General features: G+C 40.0%; 1 protein-coding gene across 6 annotated transcripts in view; it reads left to right on the plus strand.

The window, feature by feature from the left end:
- The window catches only part of PTPN21 (protein tyrosine phosphatase, non-receptor type 21), a 48,068-nt gene that overhangs the window by 986 nt on the left and 29,012 nt on the right, over window positions 1-18,070 (plus strand). For 5 of the 6 annotated variants that reach the window (XR_001412598.1, XR_001412596.1, XR_001412595.1 and 2 more), the window contains exons 1-3: window positions 1,536-3,804; window positions 7,306-7,679; window positions 17,817-17,986. Coding sequence is in view for 2 of the 6 variants with exons in the window: in XM_014947033.1 (XP_014802519.1) it covers window positions 7,500-7,679; window positions 17,817-17,986 (350 nt within the window). In the remaining 4 variants the exon portion in view is untranslated. Of the gene's footprint in view, window positions 1-1,535; window positions 3,805-7,305; window positions 7,680-17,816; window positions 17,987-18,070 lie in introns of those variants that run through there. The other variant, XM_014947032.1, reaches the window with a different exon arrangement.

Below are 18,070 nucleotides of genomic sequence, written 5' to 3' on the forward strand. Positions count from 1 at the left end.
CAACATTCCATTTTAACTTTCAAGAGACACATTTTGCTCTCTTCAGATTTCAAGTACATTGTATTACTTTATTATCGGAACAAGAAAAATAATTATTGAAGGACAGAAATAGGAATTGAGTTTATTTCATAAGCAACTAACGGCTTTACTTTAGAAAGAAATATTGTGTTTAAGAAAGATAACGTATCCTTTGTGAATAACATCAGGAGCTCACAGCTTCCAGCTCAGCACTGCATTATGTGTAGGAAAACTGCCTATTTTCTTCTAGGAAAACTCTATGACCTTAATTAGTTACTTAGTAGAACGTGGCTGAACATTTTACAGTGCCCTATAAGTAAAAATGAATCTTGCAAACCTGACATTTCAGGCTTCAAGCATGTAATAGAGGTATTGTACGCTCATTTTTCTAGCACCTTCCATTCTCTCCAGTACCATCAAGAAATATGTAATGAAGCATCTCTTGTTTTTTCACAAATAAGAAATGGAATGATGAAAAAACAGGGATTCTTCAGGCTAGAACACAGAAGTGATGAAGTGAATTTGTTCAGAGAACAGCTTTAAGAGTCTCATGTAGAATCAGAGGCATTTTGACTTTTCAGTTCATCTGCTCCCTATTTTGCATGGCTAGTGAGTAAATCGCCAAATTAGTACTTTAATTATACACTAAAATAAGCTACAATGCACTAAATCACTAAAGAAATACTTTTCCACATGACTTCTTCGTTGTTCTTCCTGGGAATGCGCCTTTAACTAGGAGTTTCTGGATAATCCTGCCTGTGTTTTTCCTCTCAAACGGGTAACTCTGCACTAGGCTGAGGAGCACACACATCCCTACCGCTTTTCTGCCGGCAGGGTGACTGATTCAGCTTCCTATTTGGCTCATTTCCACCTTTCTGTCTAACTATTAGCCAACGCAAAGACCTGATGCTGGAGAGAGTTCCCAGAACTGGAAGGAGGTGAATACTTGCGTCAACCTTCACCCTGTTGGCTGATACACTCAACTGCAATCACGCATGTGGACCAGGATGGAAAAAGAATTAAAACTGTTCCAGAAGGGAAGATGTCAATAAGAACAAAGTAGGATTAGCCCTGTTCCACCGTGGGCGGCCAGGTTCAACCCCAACGGCAGAAACTTTGTACTTCTAGAAGAAGGGCTGCAACATTCAGCTGTAGGATATTAGTACTCCTACCTGGAGTGCTGTGTCCAGCTCTGGAGTCCTTAACACAGGAAGGACATGGACCTGTTGGAATGGGTCCAGCATTGGGCCACGAAAATGATCAGAGGGATGAAGGCCCTCTGCTATGAGGACAAACTGAGAGAGTTGGGGTTGCTGGACAAACTGAGAGAGTTGGGGTTGTTGGGGTTGCTGGAGAGTTGGGGCCTGGAGAAGAGAAGGTTTTAAATTGAAAGAGAGGAAATTTAGATTAGATACTAGGAAGAAATTCTGTACTCTGAGGGTGGTGAGACACTGGAATGGGTTGCCCAGAGAAGCTGTGGCTGCCCCATCCCTGGAGGGGTTCAAGGCCAGGCTGGATGGGGCTTGGAGCAACCTGGTCTGGTGGGAGGTGTCCCTGCCCATGGCAGGGGGGTTGGAACTCCATGATCTTTAAGGTCCCTTCCAACCCAAACCATTCTATGATTCTATGATTCGTCTTTTCCACCCATAATCTTCAACAAGAGAGTAAAGAGTGCAGCAAAAGGTGCGAGTGTTTCACCCATGCATATTGTCAGCCCTGAGCAGGGGCTAAAGGGGAGAAGCAGAAGCACTTCATAGCACCCCGAGGCAATCACTCTGTGCCTTATTGATGCGTATCAGTATCAGAGTTCATCACATGTTCATGGATGCCTTGGTCTCTTTGTCCTATTTATTAGAGTGGATGAGAGCTGATAAGGCAAAAAATGAGATAGGGCAGATTGGAGAAAGTGCGGAAAAACACAAAGTGAGGATTCAAACTGGGATTATAGGGAACAGAAATGAAAATTTAATTCTGGAATGTTTGATGAGCTTCAAAAAGAGAAGATGTAAGCTGCAGAGCAGCATATTGACAATACCCTATTTGTCTCTTCAGATGATGTGTTGTCCTTAACATAAATACAAAGAGAGAAAATACAGTAAGGGGTAACATGGAAAGTAAGAAAACTGTAATAAATGCAACTTCTAGGCAGAGAATCAGGCAGGAAATGGGTGTGATTGAAGTTCAGAATAGGAAATGTGACAGATCAGAGAATTCAGACCTTGTTTCCAGTATGAATTGTTTAGAAATAGGAAGGGTTGCTTCTGTTACCCTGAATTTTCATGGCTTGGTTTGTCATGCATTGTATTGGTCAGTTTTCTCTGTCGAATAACCATAACTCTGGCCTGTAGCAAGTACCATTAAAAAAGGGTATCTGCCTAGTTCATTTCGAAGTTAGGTTATTTTATTCAGTGTGAAAAAATTCCCCTGAATGAGGTCTTTCCTTGGCTTATGGGCTGCTCATCATAACTGGGGCTGATGTGCGGGGGAGGGAAAAAGATTCCCCCGATTAGAGGAAAGCCCATTGTGTCTAAGAGAAGTAACTCAGAAGAATTCATCAGAGTACAAAATTACCTACATACTTCAGTGGAGATTAGTGCCCTCCCGAGTAACAAGCTATTTGCATAGCAGATCTGCAGGTTAGACCTGCTCAGACAGTAGCTTTATGTTACCAAAACACTTTCTAAGTTTTAGCCATGAGTCAGCGTTTGCACCCTCACTTTACCTTTCTCCTCATCCTGGACCTGTTGCGAGTTTGTATATACGTTTGTCTGGCTCACTGGAGTGCAGCCCCTCATATGATGCTTGCATTGTTTAAACACAATATTACTTAACTAATATGCATTAAATGCTTGATAAAGTGGTTGTTATTCAAAGCATAGTTTCCTCTGACACCTTTGGGAGTTTTAAGTCCAAGTAAAAGCTGAAAGATGTTTAATCTGCATTTTTTTTGCTATGTATATTACCAACAGCTGAAGCTTTTCAATTATTTTTGTTTTTAGCTGCAGACGTGAATGTATGTGCGTAAGTCATGTGGTATTGAACACGGATTAAGCTTTTAAAACTTTTCCAAGCTGCGTGAAAATAAGACCGACGGATATTTTTTGGCAAGAGATTTGCCTTAATTGGAAAGGCTTAAAATAAATGATCATATGATTAAAAAAAGCAAGGATTGCCTGCTATTTGTTGTAACCCCTATTTCTGTAATGCCCCCGTAGCCAGAGAAGCAGCTGTTCATTGCTGACATTCTCCCTGCCAGGCATTCCAACTCTCTGAGGTAATGGGCTACAAGCATACGGGCCTTCGCTTTAATTCTTTCAGCGTATCCTTCCGCATGGATAGAGCGAGGGGAACGCCTCCAGGAAAAGAAATTAAATGCACACACACGGAGGCACACGGAGACGGGCCATTTGAAAATATTCCCCAGAAAACGCCGTTTGCGCTCATGCAGCGCAGCGTCACGTGAAGGAGGCAGCCCTGAAGAGCTGGCCGGCACAGGTTTATTTTGTTGTAATATTTTTCTTCCACCCCCAGCTCTTTACCCAGTGGAATGATATCCAGAGCGAGTTTTTTGAGACAGGAAGTGAGGAATGTTTTCACTATGAGTGATCTGAGAAGAAGGTGGGTTAGCCGAGATAGCAGCTGTTTCGGCCGAGAGGAACACAGTAAGTCAGTTCCTGAGGAATACCGATGAGATGGCTCCGGGAGAAGAAGTCTTGGAGCACTGTGGGGTTTTTTCGGCTACACGTATGTGAAAGGAGACTCGGTGTCTTTGGATCGCTGCAAAAGGTAAGGGGAAAACAGCAGTCACAGTAAAAAAACAAAATACTGGGTGATCTTCTCTGCTGTGCACCGTAAGGACTGAGGAGTTTCAAGCACTTTTAGTTTTTGAAAAGTAAAGGCTGTGGAACTGCGCTTCTGGAAGTAGGGGAGGTTTGAGATAGGCACTTATTGCTGCTCTTTCAGTCCAAGAGTCATGTCAAAGATTAACTGGTAAAACAAGGGGAGGGTGGAGTGTTCTGGGGTTTTTTGGCTCCCTGAATGTTTCTGAAATAAATACAAGTATTTTAAGCATTTGAAATAATAGGAATCGTTTTTCGGCATGGTATATTTTACACACTGGCATTCATGCAGGCTTTTTAAAAAATCTTGGTAAAATAAAATGCTGATTATTGAGGGGGGAGTGAGAGGTGTAGGTGAAGAAGGATACCACTGTGCTCAATAACCATGTGTCAGTCGCAGCCATGTTGCTGAAATTCTAATATAACATTTTTGAAACTAGATGTTTGTGTTGAAATATAAACATACAAAGTTACTTAAAGACATTTTCAGTTTGAAAATTCCAGGCTTGCTAAATAAAGGCTTGTTATTGTAGAGGTTGTCAATTGGGTTTGTAACTCCTGGTAGTATGTAGTTTCTTTTCACTTAAGTAACTTTATAACAATGCAGATGTGTCTGAATTTAGAGCAACGCACACGGTAAATATGAGAGCACTTAGCACTGCAGAATGCACAGCTGCTGAATAAAACCAGCACAGCTGTGTTTGCAAGAGTTACACATGGCTAGCAGAAGTTACTGAATGGTTCCTCTGTATTATTCATCAAACTTGCCTTTATTCTACAATGTTAATTTATTACATGTCAGGAAGATTTTTTTTTTAGTTGGTCTTTTGTGACATGGACTGGAAGTTAGTTAAGTTTTCCTTGTTATAAATGTGTTTCAGAAGTAATGAAGATTACGTCAGACGTGTACCGCATTAAAATGAAGGCGTTTAGGGTAAATGTTCAGTAGAGCAATAAATGCAAACCACAGATCATAACCTGAAAAGCGCTCCTGGCACGTTCGGAAAATTCTGCTCTAAACTTCCTTCCCATGCTCGCATTGCTACCTGTCTGCAGAGCGAAATAACTGCAAGTCTGCAATTACTTTATGGCAGCAGTAGATGGGTTGGGAATTTCCCCTGTCAGGTCAGCCTCTGGTTAGTGATTTTTTTTAAATTTCTTTTCTTTTTTTTTTTCCCCATGCCCTTAGAATACTTTTCTAATGGCCTGATGAAGTTTGAAAGTCTTTTGTATCGGTACTACATAATAACTGAGGTTAGAACACCACTGCACTTCTGATTGCAGCTTTCAAAAGGATGAGTAAGTTGGGTTTTTTCTTATTGCTGTAGCACTGAAGAAAGTGCGTAACTCTGCACAGAATGTATTGGAAAACAGGCCCTGGGGACGTGAGCTGAGGTCAGTCAGCCAAAAGCTTCTCCGCCAGGAATAAACCCAGTGCGAGATTCTGCTGGCAGTGGGCAGGAAACTAAAAGCTTCTGTCTGTGGAGCGTTCCCTGCGTGCTGCTCTGGGGAGTCGGGATTTGGAGGATCAAAGTGCAGAGCGAGTAATAAAGTGAGGAGTCCCCACGTATCCTGAAATTTTTCAGGGAAACCCGTTGCTATCGCATGTTGTTTATTCCCCTGCTGCATCCAAAAATAAATTAGTGTTTGGGTCAGGTTTTTTTTTTTTGGTTCAAATAAGATTGTAGGCGGTTACCTGTTGAGGATGGGGATTGTGTAGGACGGTAGAACTGCTTCCAGATTATTAGCAGCGTGGTCCTGAAGTAGGCTGATGGTCGTTCTCTGGAGTAGGGACATAAAGATGTCATCGAGGAAAAATGCCGCCCTGCCTCCTCTTTCTCCCTGTTCTAGGCCTTTAGTGCCTTTCCGCCTCCTGTTCTTATTTGCCCTGCTGCTTAAACGAGATTTTCAACCTACAGAGTTTATAGTAACATTCAATTTCTAGGTACGTATATAAACGTACAAGTAGTATGAGGCTATTTGTTTATAGATACACCCTCAGAGTTTAGAAACAGGTGCGCTAGGAAGACTACTTCTTCACATCCCCACCCCAAACAAACGCATATCCTCGTGTGATTCCTGTCTGATCACTCTAAGACCCTTCAGAAATCAAATCTTCCCTTGTAAACTCTGCTACTAATTGGCCCCAGCCCTGAAAATACAAGGAGGCGGTTGTTTGGTTTTTTTCCCCCTTTTCCCTTTCGGGGGCTGCCGCTAGAGGTCCCAGGCCGAGCTTCCCCAGGCCTAACAATGAGGGGAAGGAGGGAGGGTAGTTTTTCCCTCAGGGCGGCCCGGCCCCCTCAGGCCCGCCCAGGCCCGGTCGCTCCCTCGGCCCGTACCGGCCCAGCCCGGTGCCCCGGGGCCAAGTGGTGTTACCGTGGGGTGCGGGGGGGTTCATGGCTGTGAGGGAGGCGTTGGAACCCTCTCCCTGAGGCGATGGTGGCTTTTACCTCCCGTGTGTGAAGCGCTCTCCTCAGCGGTAGCCCCCGCTGGCTGGAGCGACTGCCCTCAGCGCGCACACTCATGCAGCAAAAAAAACCACCCCACCCACCTGTATTTAGAAAATGTTCTTCTTTTTCATGTGCTGCTGGAAGCCAGCGCTAGTAAGATAATGAGGAATTTCACAGGTTAGGGTGCGTTCAGGTCAGAAAACGCCTCAAAGAGGAGGAGAAAGGTGAAGGTTGTGTGTTATGGAGTTGACCGGAGAGGAGGCGTGAAGGTGTTTGCAAAAGGTGGGGAGATCGGCTGGGAATATGTATGTTTTTCAAGAGAAATTAGAAAATAAGTGGTTCTCAGAGTTTGCCTGCTTTCTCGGTGTGGCAAAGAGTAGCCTGAAAAATCATACAGCAGTTCAACATAAATAATGTAATTCAGGGACAATTAGAGGAATTGGATTTTAATTGTCTGGTAGGAAATGGCTAAGGTGTGAGCTTAAATGCCTCTCTTCCTGCCCTTTTTTTTTTTTTCTTAATCGTTTATAGGGATTTTTTTTGTTTGCTTAATCCAACAGCGGCTGAGGCTGCACGCCACTCTGAAAAACAAGCCAGATTGCTGGTTTTGCTCTTGAAAGAAAATGGCTTTGTTCAGTATTAGAAATACCTTAGGCAACTTGGACTTTGTAGAGGTATTTAATTTAAATACCGATTCGGTTTAGAAATACTTATTTTAAGATGTTGAAGCCACATTTGATGAATGCTCATTATTCACTTGCAAATTTAAAAGAAAAAATTATCTTGCCAAAGACTGGTGCCGTCTGTGGAAAAACCAGAAACTCTGGTGCTTATTTCAGTATTTGAATGCATAACATCTCTGCATTTTGGAAAAGTAGACCGATTATTTAGATTTAGAAAAAATATACATGTTATTTTTCCCATGTTACCGTTCCCCTTTCAGACAAAAGTATTCCTCATTCTTGTATTTATTCTCTTTCTCTTCTGTTCCTTGCTAGGGTTCCAGTGGATGCCCCTTCTACTTGTCTCTTGGTGGAAAACTTGCTTGTCTTTAATGGATACGGCTGCTGGTGGTTGATCTCTGGAGACTTTACAGCTCCTTACCTTTAGAGAGGAGATTGCTACTTGTCCCCTCGCGAGGTCCCAGTGGTAGTAGCTTTTTATCAGTAACCATCTGTGGGGGAAAAAGAAGATGCCTCTGCCTTTTGGGTTAAAATTGAAACGAACTCGACGTTATACGGTATCCAGCAAGAGTTGCTTGGTTGCTCGTATCCAGCTGCTCAACAATGAATTTGTGGAGTTCACGCTGTCGGTGGAAAGCACGGGCCAGGAAAGTCTGGAAGCGGTGGCTCAGAGGCTTGAATTGCGGGAGGTAAGTGAACTGATCAGCGAAGGCAGACTTTGCCTCTGGTGCTAGATGGTGTCTGTGATGACTCCTTACCATTTGGGGCAGTCGGTTTATTTGCTGGAGCAGCTATCCTGTTTCCCCTTGCTTTTTCACGTTTTGGTCTTTCTTGATGGGGTTCAAAACTTACGCTGTAGAGCTACGGAATGCGCATGGGGAGGATATGTGAGAAGTGGCAGTGAATAGAAGCTTGGAATGATAAACAAAGTGACTGTTTTAAACCTGGCGATGCTGAAAATGCTGTTTAAAAAAAAAAAGAGCAAAACATAAACCAACGAACTTTCTGCCTAAGCAATTTGGTTAAGAATTACCATGAGACTTGAGACAACTTTTAGCTAAGGATATGAAACAGAATGTTATTTCTGTGTGTGTATCACTTTCTGATGGATTAGTGCTGTGAAAAGGACTTAAAGAAAAAAATGTGATAAGTGTACCAGTGACCAGCTATTTGTATTGCTTGTTCAAGTACCACAAACATGTTTGCAGACACTGTCTCGGAGCAAACATATAGTCATTTAGATTGAGTGCTGGCCTCATGAGGAAATATGGTTTGCGCTAGTTGAATCTGTATATGTGTGCCTAACCTGACTTTTTCCTCAAAAAATCCTTACTTCATGTTTTGAAGGATCCTTTTCCAACTGAAATTTGCTCTTCTCCTGCACATGTAGTGATTATTCGTACATCCTCCTGTACTGAGCGAATTACTTCTGAAATGCTGAGCTGCACAATGTTGTTTATGGAAATCTACACAGATTACCAACATTTGAAGGAATGTAATTGTATTAAAATTTTAGTTGTTGAATGCTGTCAGTCCTGTGTAAACTGACATTTCCCATGAGCGTCTCAAAAGGTTCCTTTTGAAGTTCTCATAAAGTTCCTTAAACTGACAGCATCTGCATTTTTGGGGGCAGGAGAGGGGAAATTTTTAATAAAGAACTATTGTTCTAACGTTGTTCTGAAAAAGATGCTTTTGCTCTATGAAGTGATCTGCCATATAGTGGTGTTTTGAATAAGGGATTCAAGTACAGGATGAAAACCCCAGATGTGGGTAACCAAAATAAGGGTTATTGTGAAAATATTTTTTGTCTAGTAATTTCTGTCTAATAACTATAGGTTTTTGAAATGTTGTATTTTCATTGCCGAGCGATGGCAACAGCTTACAACTTTGCTCAAATATTGAGCAAATAAATTTGGGACTCAATCTTGCAGACACTTATTACTGTAGACAGCATGCATTACTGTAGGATTTCTCAGTAGGAAATGCTATATATAGTCACTTGTTTTCAGTTTGGAGAATAATAAATGAAATAGATGTGAATCCATTAATCTTTAAGTGTTTGTTTACTGTGGTTGTTTTCAATACCAATATGCACTCTTACAGATCTCTCAAATATTTTTTTTTAAGTGTACATTTATTTTGGAAAAATGCAATCCTGTGCAACAGTATGACTGTTGGGAGAATCTAACTACACTCCTAGCCTTAGTGTTTAACTTAGAACACATCAGATATCATGTATTTGGAATTTAGTTATTGTTATGTGAATGGAGTTTCTCAATTTTATCTATCCACTTTCAGATGTCACTGCTAAGTCAACAGAAGGTAGAGAATTTTAACTATATTTGGTTTGCAAAACGCTTAGGCTTTGTCTTCCTGAAGGATGACTGTTAGCTTTTATTGAACTAGTCACAGAGCGGTGAAGGTACAGTTTTTTTCAGCTATTCTTCATTATCTTTCTTTGGAGCTACTCCTAAAAATCTGTTTCTTTTTTTTTTTAAAAAAAAAAAAAAAAAAGATGGCAATAGCCTCAATTAAGAGTCATATATCAGACTAAGGGAGTTGACAGTACACTATTGAACTCTGAGCAGATTCCTTCAGTCATGCATTCTTGCATGGCTTATTTTGGCAGGAAAATGTGTTGCAATAAAAGGGAATGGAAAGTAGGGATATAAATTACTTTCCAGAGCTTGCATTTAAAAAATGTTGTTCTGCCTTTAAATAGTCACATTTGCCAAGCAGATACTGGATTATTCCTGACTGCTTGCTCGGTAGGAACTCTTCAGAAAGGACAAAATTGCTGAGCACTTTGCTTAAATCTGCAAAAACAACATTAGTATTTTACAGTATCAAAGACTAAGTACTTTCTGTAAGACGTTGCATATTTTTAGTGCACTGAGCATGCTTAAGGAGTGAGTGTGAATTCAAAGTATTAAATGTGAAAATGTGACTGACTGTGAATACTTAAGGCAGTTATGAAAGCGGAGGCATCAGTTTGGGATTACTGTATATGGTCCATGCAGTTGTGACATGCGGTCCCCGTGCACCTTCAAAAGAGTTTATTGCAGAAGGTATGAGGGGGATTGCTTCCTTTTTATACATGGAATGGTAAAATTTGTAAATGTCTCTTTCTCTCTGGTACAGTCTGCAATTACTGAATTTGGATGGTGAACTGAGTGGCTTATTTTTAATGCTGCACCTTCTTTTAAGATATTTGCTTTAGCAGATCTATATGTAAATTAGTAGTCTTCAGATTACACTAAACACTACTTTTCTTTTGGTTTTCCAATTAGTACTTATCAGTTTCCAGGTTGTGTACTAGTATGGACACAGCTAGGGGATAGGAAGTCTTAAGTAGGTTGAAAATTTTATTTTTTTTACTGAATGTTAGACTCTACAGAAAAGTGAAATGAATGTATTAAACTAGGAAAAAATATCTTCTGGTATTCCCAGAATGTGACTCATCAGCGAGCGGGCATGTAATGCAGCTCTCTCAAACTGAGGAACTGGGGAAGGAAGCCAAAGGGAAGAGGGAACATAAGTTACTTACCCTTTGTAGCTCAGCCTGTCTTTTATCCAGTGAGAGAACTATAACCAAACTTGATTTATGCAAAAAGCTGTATTTGTTGCAGAAAACCATTCTGGAATTACAAGTTCTGAAAAACTGCTGAGAGCTCTGTTTGTTAACTACCTTAAAAAGTGTCTGCAGCACTGCTCATCTTGCATCTAGGGTATGAGTATACAAATTAAATACTTGAAAATATAGAAATGGTTTTTTAAATGTTAATACAGCTAGGTATCTATAGGATGTTTGGCAGGAGATGTTACAACTGATTTACCTCTCTTGCTGGATCATCTTCTATTTCTGCTTTCTAAGAACACTTCTTAAGGAGAAAGAAGGGTCAAACTCTGCTACTGTGTACAAGCAGAGTCGGATTTAACTGCAGATACCTGGTAGAGATTTGGGCCCAATTACAAGATCTAATGGTAGGGAAGTTCTGTGGAGAGTCTGTAAGTTCCTGTGTTTGTTTCAGACATGAATAGGGAAAGAAGGAATCAAAGTTATGCGGGTCCTGAATAACTTTGAAGTTGTGAAACTGTGCTTGAGAAATGCTTGAGCTATGCTGTAAAACTTTGCTCTGAATTCTGAAGTATCAGCTCTTGTTTGGAGAAAACACAAAAAAACCTCCTTTAATTCAGGTTGGTGCTTTCTTAAATACGAGTTTTGCATTCATAAGTAGTGTTTTGAAAATGAGGCCAAATGCAACCATAAATATCCTTACATATGAATGTATCAGTAAACATAATGGCTGGCAAATAAAAGTTGGGCCAAGTCGTGACAGAGGGGTCACTAAGAGATATATTTATGCCTTGTAACAAAGTCTGGCAAAATTTTAGCTGGTGTTTGGAAAAATAAGAGAAGCAGGGCTCACAGTTGAACTGCTACGGTTGCCTCTCTGAAACAAGTTTTTGCTAAATTTGGGAAAGGAGAAATTGTCATGGAGGAATGCATATAAAAAAATGCAGACCTTCAGTGTGTAATCTAATTAATTTGAAAGCTGCTACTTTATTGAAAAACAAACGTGACTCCATCTAAAACAGTCATTAATTATAAGCATGCTGCAATTGTCATTTAGGAGCCAAAATAAATTGGAGGAAAGAGCACTCGGCCAAAAATCAGTAATTGCCTCAGTGCAACTATTGTAGGTCTTCCTTTTCTCAAGGAAAAGTGCTATATGTTCTGGTATAGTATTTGCACTCAGTCTTACCACACTGAGCAGCACAAAATTAAGGTTTTTCCATTAAGGCAATCGTGACAATTAGGAAGCCTAACCCCTGATTTCTTTAGCTTTTTTTATAAAGTTAGGTCAGAATTTGAATGTAACACCTAATTGTATTTTTGTGACTGTCTCAATGTCTGTGAACTGCTGCATAGTTTTAGAGCAATTTTGACAGCTTTTCTGTATTTCTGAATCAAAGACATTAGTTTATTGTTTAATAATTTTAGATGTCTTTGGAATTTTGCTTTTCCCCACTGTAAAGCAATGAGAATTTAAGCTTCTGGTGAATGGGAAGGTGGTACTTCTTTTTATATCAGTGCTGTGTAAGGTGTGGGTCAAAAGCAGGTATGTAAGTCCATCCTTCCCAGGGCCTTGGTCGGTGGTGGGGCAAAAGTAATGCAATTTAAAAATAAAACAACCTATGTTTTCACATTTCTTGGTCATGTTGATTGATAACTGCAAGTGGTTAAAATCTGTCTTGATTGGGATATAATGTCTTGTATGCGCTATGAAGGTATTGCTCTTCAGCTTGTAAATTAGCCAGTTTACCTTTGTCTAATTGCCTGTCAGAAGATCGTTTATTCAAGATGTTTGAAGGGTGTATAACACAGTGGATTGTGATTTGTGTGGTGTTTTAATTAGAATAAATTAGAATGTGTCAGATTACATTGCAAAGTATTGATTTGGTTTGTTTACTTCTTATCTCTGCTGTTTTGTTTTAAGCCATAGTTGGCAATGGTTTTGTTTTAAGCTATAGTTGTCAATTGCTTTGTTTAAACAGCATTTGGGAAACCCATACTGGAGTAGTTAGGGGTAAATAATTGTGGGTGGTGTGTTGGAAAAAAGGTTTACATTATGAAAGAACTAAGATTTAAGACTGACTCCTCGCTGTATTCATACAGCTACCCTGCTAAGCGCTCCCTCCTGCAGCTACACTTGAAGATCTTGTCAGTACTAGAGCAACAAAAATAGTATAAGCAAAAGTACCCTAAAGTGAGGAGCTTCAAGGGAGGGGTTTTTGTGAGGCCAGCCAGCGGTCCTCCTTTTTCTGCAAGAAGAATTGGCTGTGGCAGTCTGCAAGGCTGGTATGTGGCAAGGCTTGCAGGTTTCTTTCTCCACCGCTTCCAGGAAGCCTTGGATCTTGTACACTGGCCAGTCCAGGCTGCTCCAAATCCTTTCTCCCCTGGAGATTGGGAAGATTTGTGGAGGAGGTTGTCTGCTGTGATAAGAGTGGAGTTTCTGGAGAATTTTCAGGGCCTCTTGCCGTTCTTCTGTAGTTCTTAACATTGGAGGTAGGGTAGAGCTTTCACTTGGTATCTGGCAGTCATGCAGAGGACAAGATTATTGACCGAGTTCTCCTGCGTGCAGCTTAAATAAACTGTGATATCCCGATGGCAGGAGCTGTTTTGTGTCCAAACATATAGTAAAGCTAGACCCAGTGGAGCCTTTGGGCTAACTGGGATTTTGTAAGTCCAACTGCAGTGCTTATCTTGCAGTAACGAGAAGGTGTTTTCAGCACTGTGTTCAGGAAAGGCTTATGGCTTGTTTTATTTGTATGTACCAGTGTAAAAGAGGAAAAGCCTGAAAACATATTTTGATTGCATTCTTCTGTAAACCCTGTTATTGTTTTCTTTTTCTAATTTCTTGCCTCGCATCATAGATGGTGATTCCTCAGGTCACTGTACCCCTTGAGGCAGGTTGCAGATTGTATTAATTAGAAGGCACTGTATTAACAGTTAGAAGGCAATTCTCATTTCCAGTCTATTTGTAACCTCTGAGATATTCTGTAAGATTTATAATACAAGCTATGAAAATTAGCTGGGAAATGCATAATTAAATACGTAGGTTCGAAGTAAACTTTGAACACTGCTGTGCCTCAGGGGATTGTGTGGTAAAGTCTAGTTTCCTCCCTGCTTCCATCAACAAAAGTGATTGGTTGGGTTTTTTTTGCCTTTAGTCTGAGGGTTTATAGAGAATGATTTTTTAAATTTTTTTTTCTTCTTCATCCCCCAAACATGGCAGTAATAGTGTTGTCTCAAAGTCCTAGGGAACATAACTTTATATTACGTTGCCAGAAGATGAAAGACATAGTCGAGTTTGGGGCTCGTAATAGGTGCTGTTAACCTCAAGTGAGATGACACACATTTAATATCTGATTGTTATTTGTATTTCTTTTCTAGAGAGTGTAAGCTGTGACCAAAATAGACCCTGAGGGGCTATATTAAAACATTTGGGGTTTTTTTATACTGATAATCAGAATAACTGATATATACAAATGGTGTTTAGATTAGAGTTCAAGTGGAGTTATATTAGGGATGAGACTGATCCATATTAAGGAAAATAAAATTAAATACAGCAATCATTTGTAGCTCATTAGTAGCAGGCAATTGGTACAGTGAAGAAGGACTGTCTCACTGATTCCATTTCAAATTACAGAACAGATGAGGAAGAGCCAAGTATACTCAATGGATGTGGAAACTGATGAGAATTTTAAGATTTAAAGCTCAGTTTTTAATGATTTTGTAAAAGATAACACTTTTTAAAAAGAAATGTTCCTTAGTTTACATCCAGGAATTCCTCAGTAAGCTGTTTCTCTTTACCAGCACCAATTCTATAATGACACAGAATCACAGGATAGTTGGGGTTGGCAGGGAGTCTCAGGGTTGGTGACCCCAGCCTTTGCTCAGGAAGGCCAGCTTGCATCAGGTGGTTTAAGGATTGCCTGAGTGATTTTGAGTGCCTCCAAGGATGCAGATTTCACACCTTTTTGGGCTATCTGTCCCAGTGTTTGGCTAGTCTTGTTGTGAAATTTTTTTCCTGATCTAGTTGGAATTTCCCACATTGCAGCTTGTGCCTGCCACTTCTCATACTTGCAGTGAGCACTTCCAAGAAGGGTCTGGCTCCGTCTTCGATACACCCTGCTCTTCAGCAATTCAGGTCCACAGGGACATTTTATTTTAGTCTCCTCTGAAGACCTATCAGCCCCACTTCTCTGACTTTTGTCATACATCATACCAAAAGATATAGTCTAGTCGTCCAGTTTTGTGGCACTTGTACCTGATGAAGCTCCTCTGCTTGGCTTAGGAAGCCTGGTTGACTTCATAGATGAAGTCAGTCCACTAACACCAACTTGGGAGCTGTAATTCTGTGTTGGGCTTTTGGTACTTTTGCGTTCCTGGCAGCTCTTTAACTTTTATACAAAAATGTTTACTGTTCTTGTCCATAGTGACAGAAGGCAGCTTGGTAGAAAGTAACTGCAGAATTATATTTTCTTTTTATTTCTATTTGATTTTCTTCAAAGGGGTTGGGTCATGAATAAGTCACTAAAATAAATGAACCTCAAAGTAGTGTTAATCTTAACAGCTTAACATATTTTAAGAATTATGTCATGACATTCTTTTTACAATTGGGTGTTGTCCGGAGCTGCCAATAATAAAATGTTTTAGCAATGAATAAAAATGGATTCTATTTTAATCAGTGTGAATATTCTGGGGTGCATAAGCTCCTCTGAAAACTCACGGGATCAAATTCTGCCCTTGAAGTCAAGTGAAAGGTTTGCATACAAGTCAGAAGCCAGGCTTTGGTCCGTCGTGTTTTGCTTGGCTTTCATTTTATTGTGATGTTGCAGTGAACATGGTATGTCTTTCCGAATGGAGATTGTGTCCTACTGCTGTTATAATTCCTAACATCTTATGGAATCTTAAGATATTGGCTTCTCAATATCCTTGTGGGGTGCCGGGAGGACTACCACACCCTCTGTCTTATGGTTGGTGGATTGAAGCACAGAAATAAAAGCAGATGTTGTCTTAGGTGTCAGCAAACTTTGTGAACCTGCACTGAGAAATATAAAAATCAGTGTTGTTTATAGTATTTGTATTGAGAGCCATGTTCCTTTTGTCCTCTTGAAACTGGAAGTTTTTATGACTTCTTAAATTTGGCTCTTGGTTTGCAGAGTTCAGAAGTGAAGACCACACAGTGTCCACATGTGAAAAATTTAATTTTTAGGATTTACCTTACAAGAGAACTCTGTTTCTAATGTTGGAATACTCTTTTTCTCTGTGGTGATTTTTAAACTTTCTCAACCATGAAGATATTTTGTAGCATTCTACAATTTCATTCTAGCAACTATTTTATCAGCATTCTGCCTTTTCTCCAGGTATCTTCCACTATACTGCAAAAACTGTTTTTTTTCTTCTATAAATGGTTCTAATTAAACTTAATTTTTCTGTCACAGCCTGCCTTCTATCAAATAACACCAGAGTTGTGTTAGAGTTTGCAGAAGGGATCTTAATTAAGGTTACATGGTCAGACTTCATCCCAACACTTTTTTTTGTCTTCCGAATACTGATTTTGCAATTACATGATAACAGTAATTTTAATTAGGCAATTTTTTGAAAACATTGGGAAAAAAAACCCCACCAAAGCTCACCATCAATCACTTAAAACTGTATTGATGCTAATTTAGAGAGGGGACAAGAAGTATACTTTGCCAGTATGCAACAGCAAAGGAACATTATGCCTTGGAATTGGCTCTAATTCCTCTGAAAAATGCTTTTATGGAATGGATGGTTTTATTAATTTAATGCTACACCTTGACTTTTGTGTCCCAAATTACTTAATGATCTGTTCTGATACGGAACATTGGCTTCACTGCTGTCCTTGAAGTTTGGTATGTAGCGTACCTGCCCATGCTGTGATTGATACACCCATGCTCAGCCTGTTGGAGCCCCAAGGGACAGCTAGAATTCCAAGGGGTTTGACTCTTCATCCTGTTTAGAGTATAATCTAAGAAGCTGTAGGTATATGAATTCTCAGATGTGTATATAGGCGAGTTTTCACAGGGAAATACTGAAGTGGCCTCTCTCTACTATCGGCTGTTTCTCCTTGGTGCATTTCAAATCTGTGCTCCAAACCATCAAATGCTACAGCTTCTTAGAAAACAAAAGTAAATACAAAACAACTTTTCCAAGTCTAATTAACAGAAATTACCGATGTAAAAAAACACCATGATGATGAATAAAAATCTGTTGTTTTATAAGACTTCATCCTTAATAGCTTAATTTTGTATAAGTTAAAAACATCTGAAAATAAATGAAGAAAAGTGTTGGATTAGAGGTGTTGGTATTTCTACCATTTCTACATATAGTAATGTGTATGTAGCAGGGACTTGGAGAATTTCCATGTGAATTCCTACAGTCTTAATTATTAATTTGTAGCATTCCCTTATCTCCCTCCCTCAACTGAAAAACTTGTGATTTCTAGTTTTGCTATGATAACGACATGAGTATTTTCCGTTCCACATCTGTTTGATGGTCCAGAACTGAATGAAACACATACTTCAGGAGCAGATTTTAATCAGTTTAAACATAGTGGAGAAACTGAAATTTCAATGAGGTTATATTGTGTTGCTCAAGATGTTGTTCAGTGGGACTTTGACATTCCAGAGATGGACATCCTCAGCCTCTCGGGGCAGTCTGTTCCAGTGCCTATTGTATTTGTGTTTTGGCTTGGTCAAGAGTAGCCTGCCCAGGCAGGGTACCTCACTGCGGTACCTGGGCATTTTCTTGTTGGTGGGACAAGCCATAGATGTGCTTTAATGAGCTTATCTTTGACTGTCCAGCTGTCCTGTGCTCTTTCCATCCTTCAGCATCCCACGGACTGCTGCTTCTCCAGAGAAGCAATACTTTGCTCTCCTGCTGTCCAATCTCATTTGCTATTTGCTTTCCTCAGTTCCTTTAGTTTTCCTGTCGCACATAAATGCTTACTACTGACAAATGTGAGTTGCCACAACAGCGTCGGGGACCATTTGCAAATAAAGGGTAGGTTTGCTAATGCTTTAGGTGGGGGACCTTATGTATGTGGATTGCTCATCTGAAAGTAATGTCTGCTTTTGATATTGTCTACCCAGTTCTCGGAGTTTTCAATAACTCATAGCCTTAGTCAGTGTTTAAAAACCTTTATTTCTAAGTAGCAAGGTTTTCATACAAAATATTTTATCTAATACTGCAATATTAACTTTTTTTCATCCTGGAAATGCCTCTTTTTCAGATAACGTATTTCAGTCTGTGGTATTATAATAAGCAGAATCAGCGCAGATGGGTAGATTTGGACAAGCCTCTGAAAAAGCAGCTGGACAAATATGCCTTGGAGCCAACCGTGTATTTTGGAGTAGTGTTTTATGTGCCTACTGTTTCTCAGCTTCAGCAGGAGATTACCAGGTAGGCTTCTTATATGTCTGTATAACTTTGCTTTCAGCATTCTGAAATGTGTGCTTTACTTAAAAATTGTCTGCTTTCTGCTCC

Source organism: Calidris pugnax, unplaced genomic scaffold, assembly GCF_001431845.1.
Source record: "Calidris pugnax isolate Ruff unplaced genomic scaffold, ASM143184v1 scaffold127, whole genome shotgun sequence".
Classification (NCBI taxonomy): Eukaryota; Metazoa; Chordata; class Aves; order Charadriiformes; family Scolopacidae; genus Calidris; species Calidris pugnax.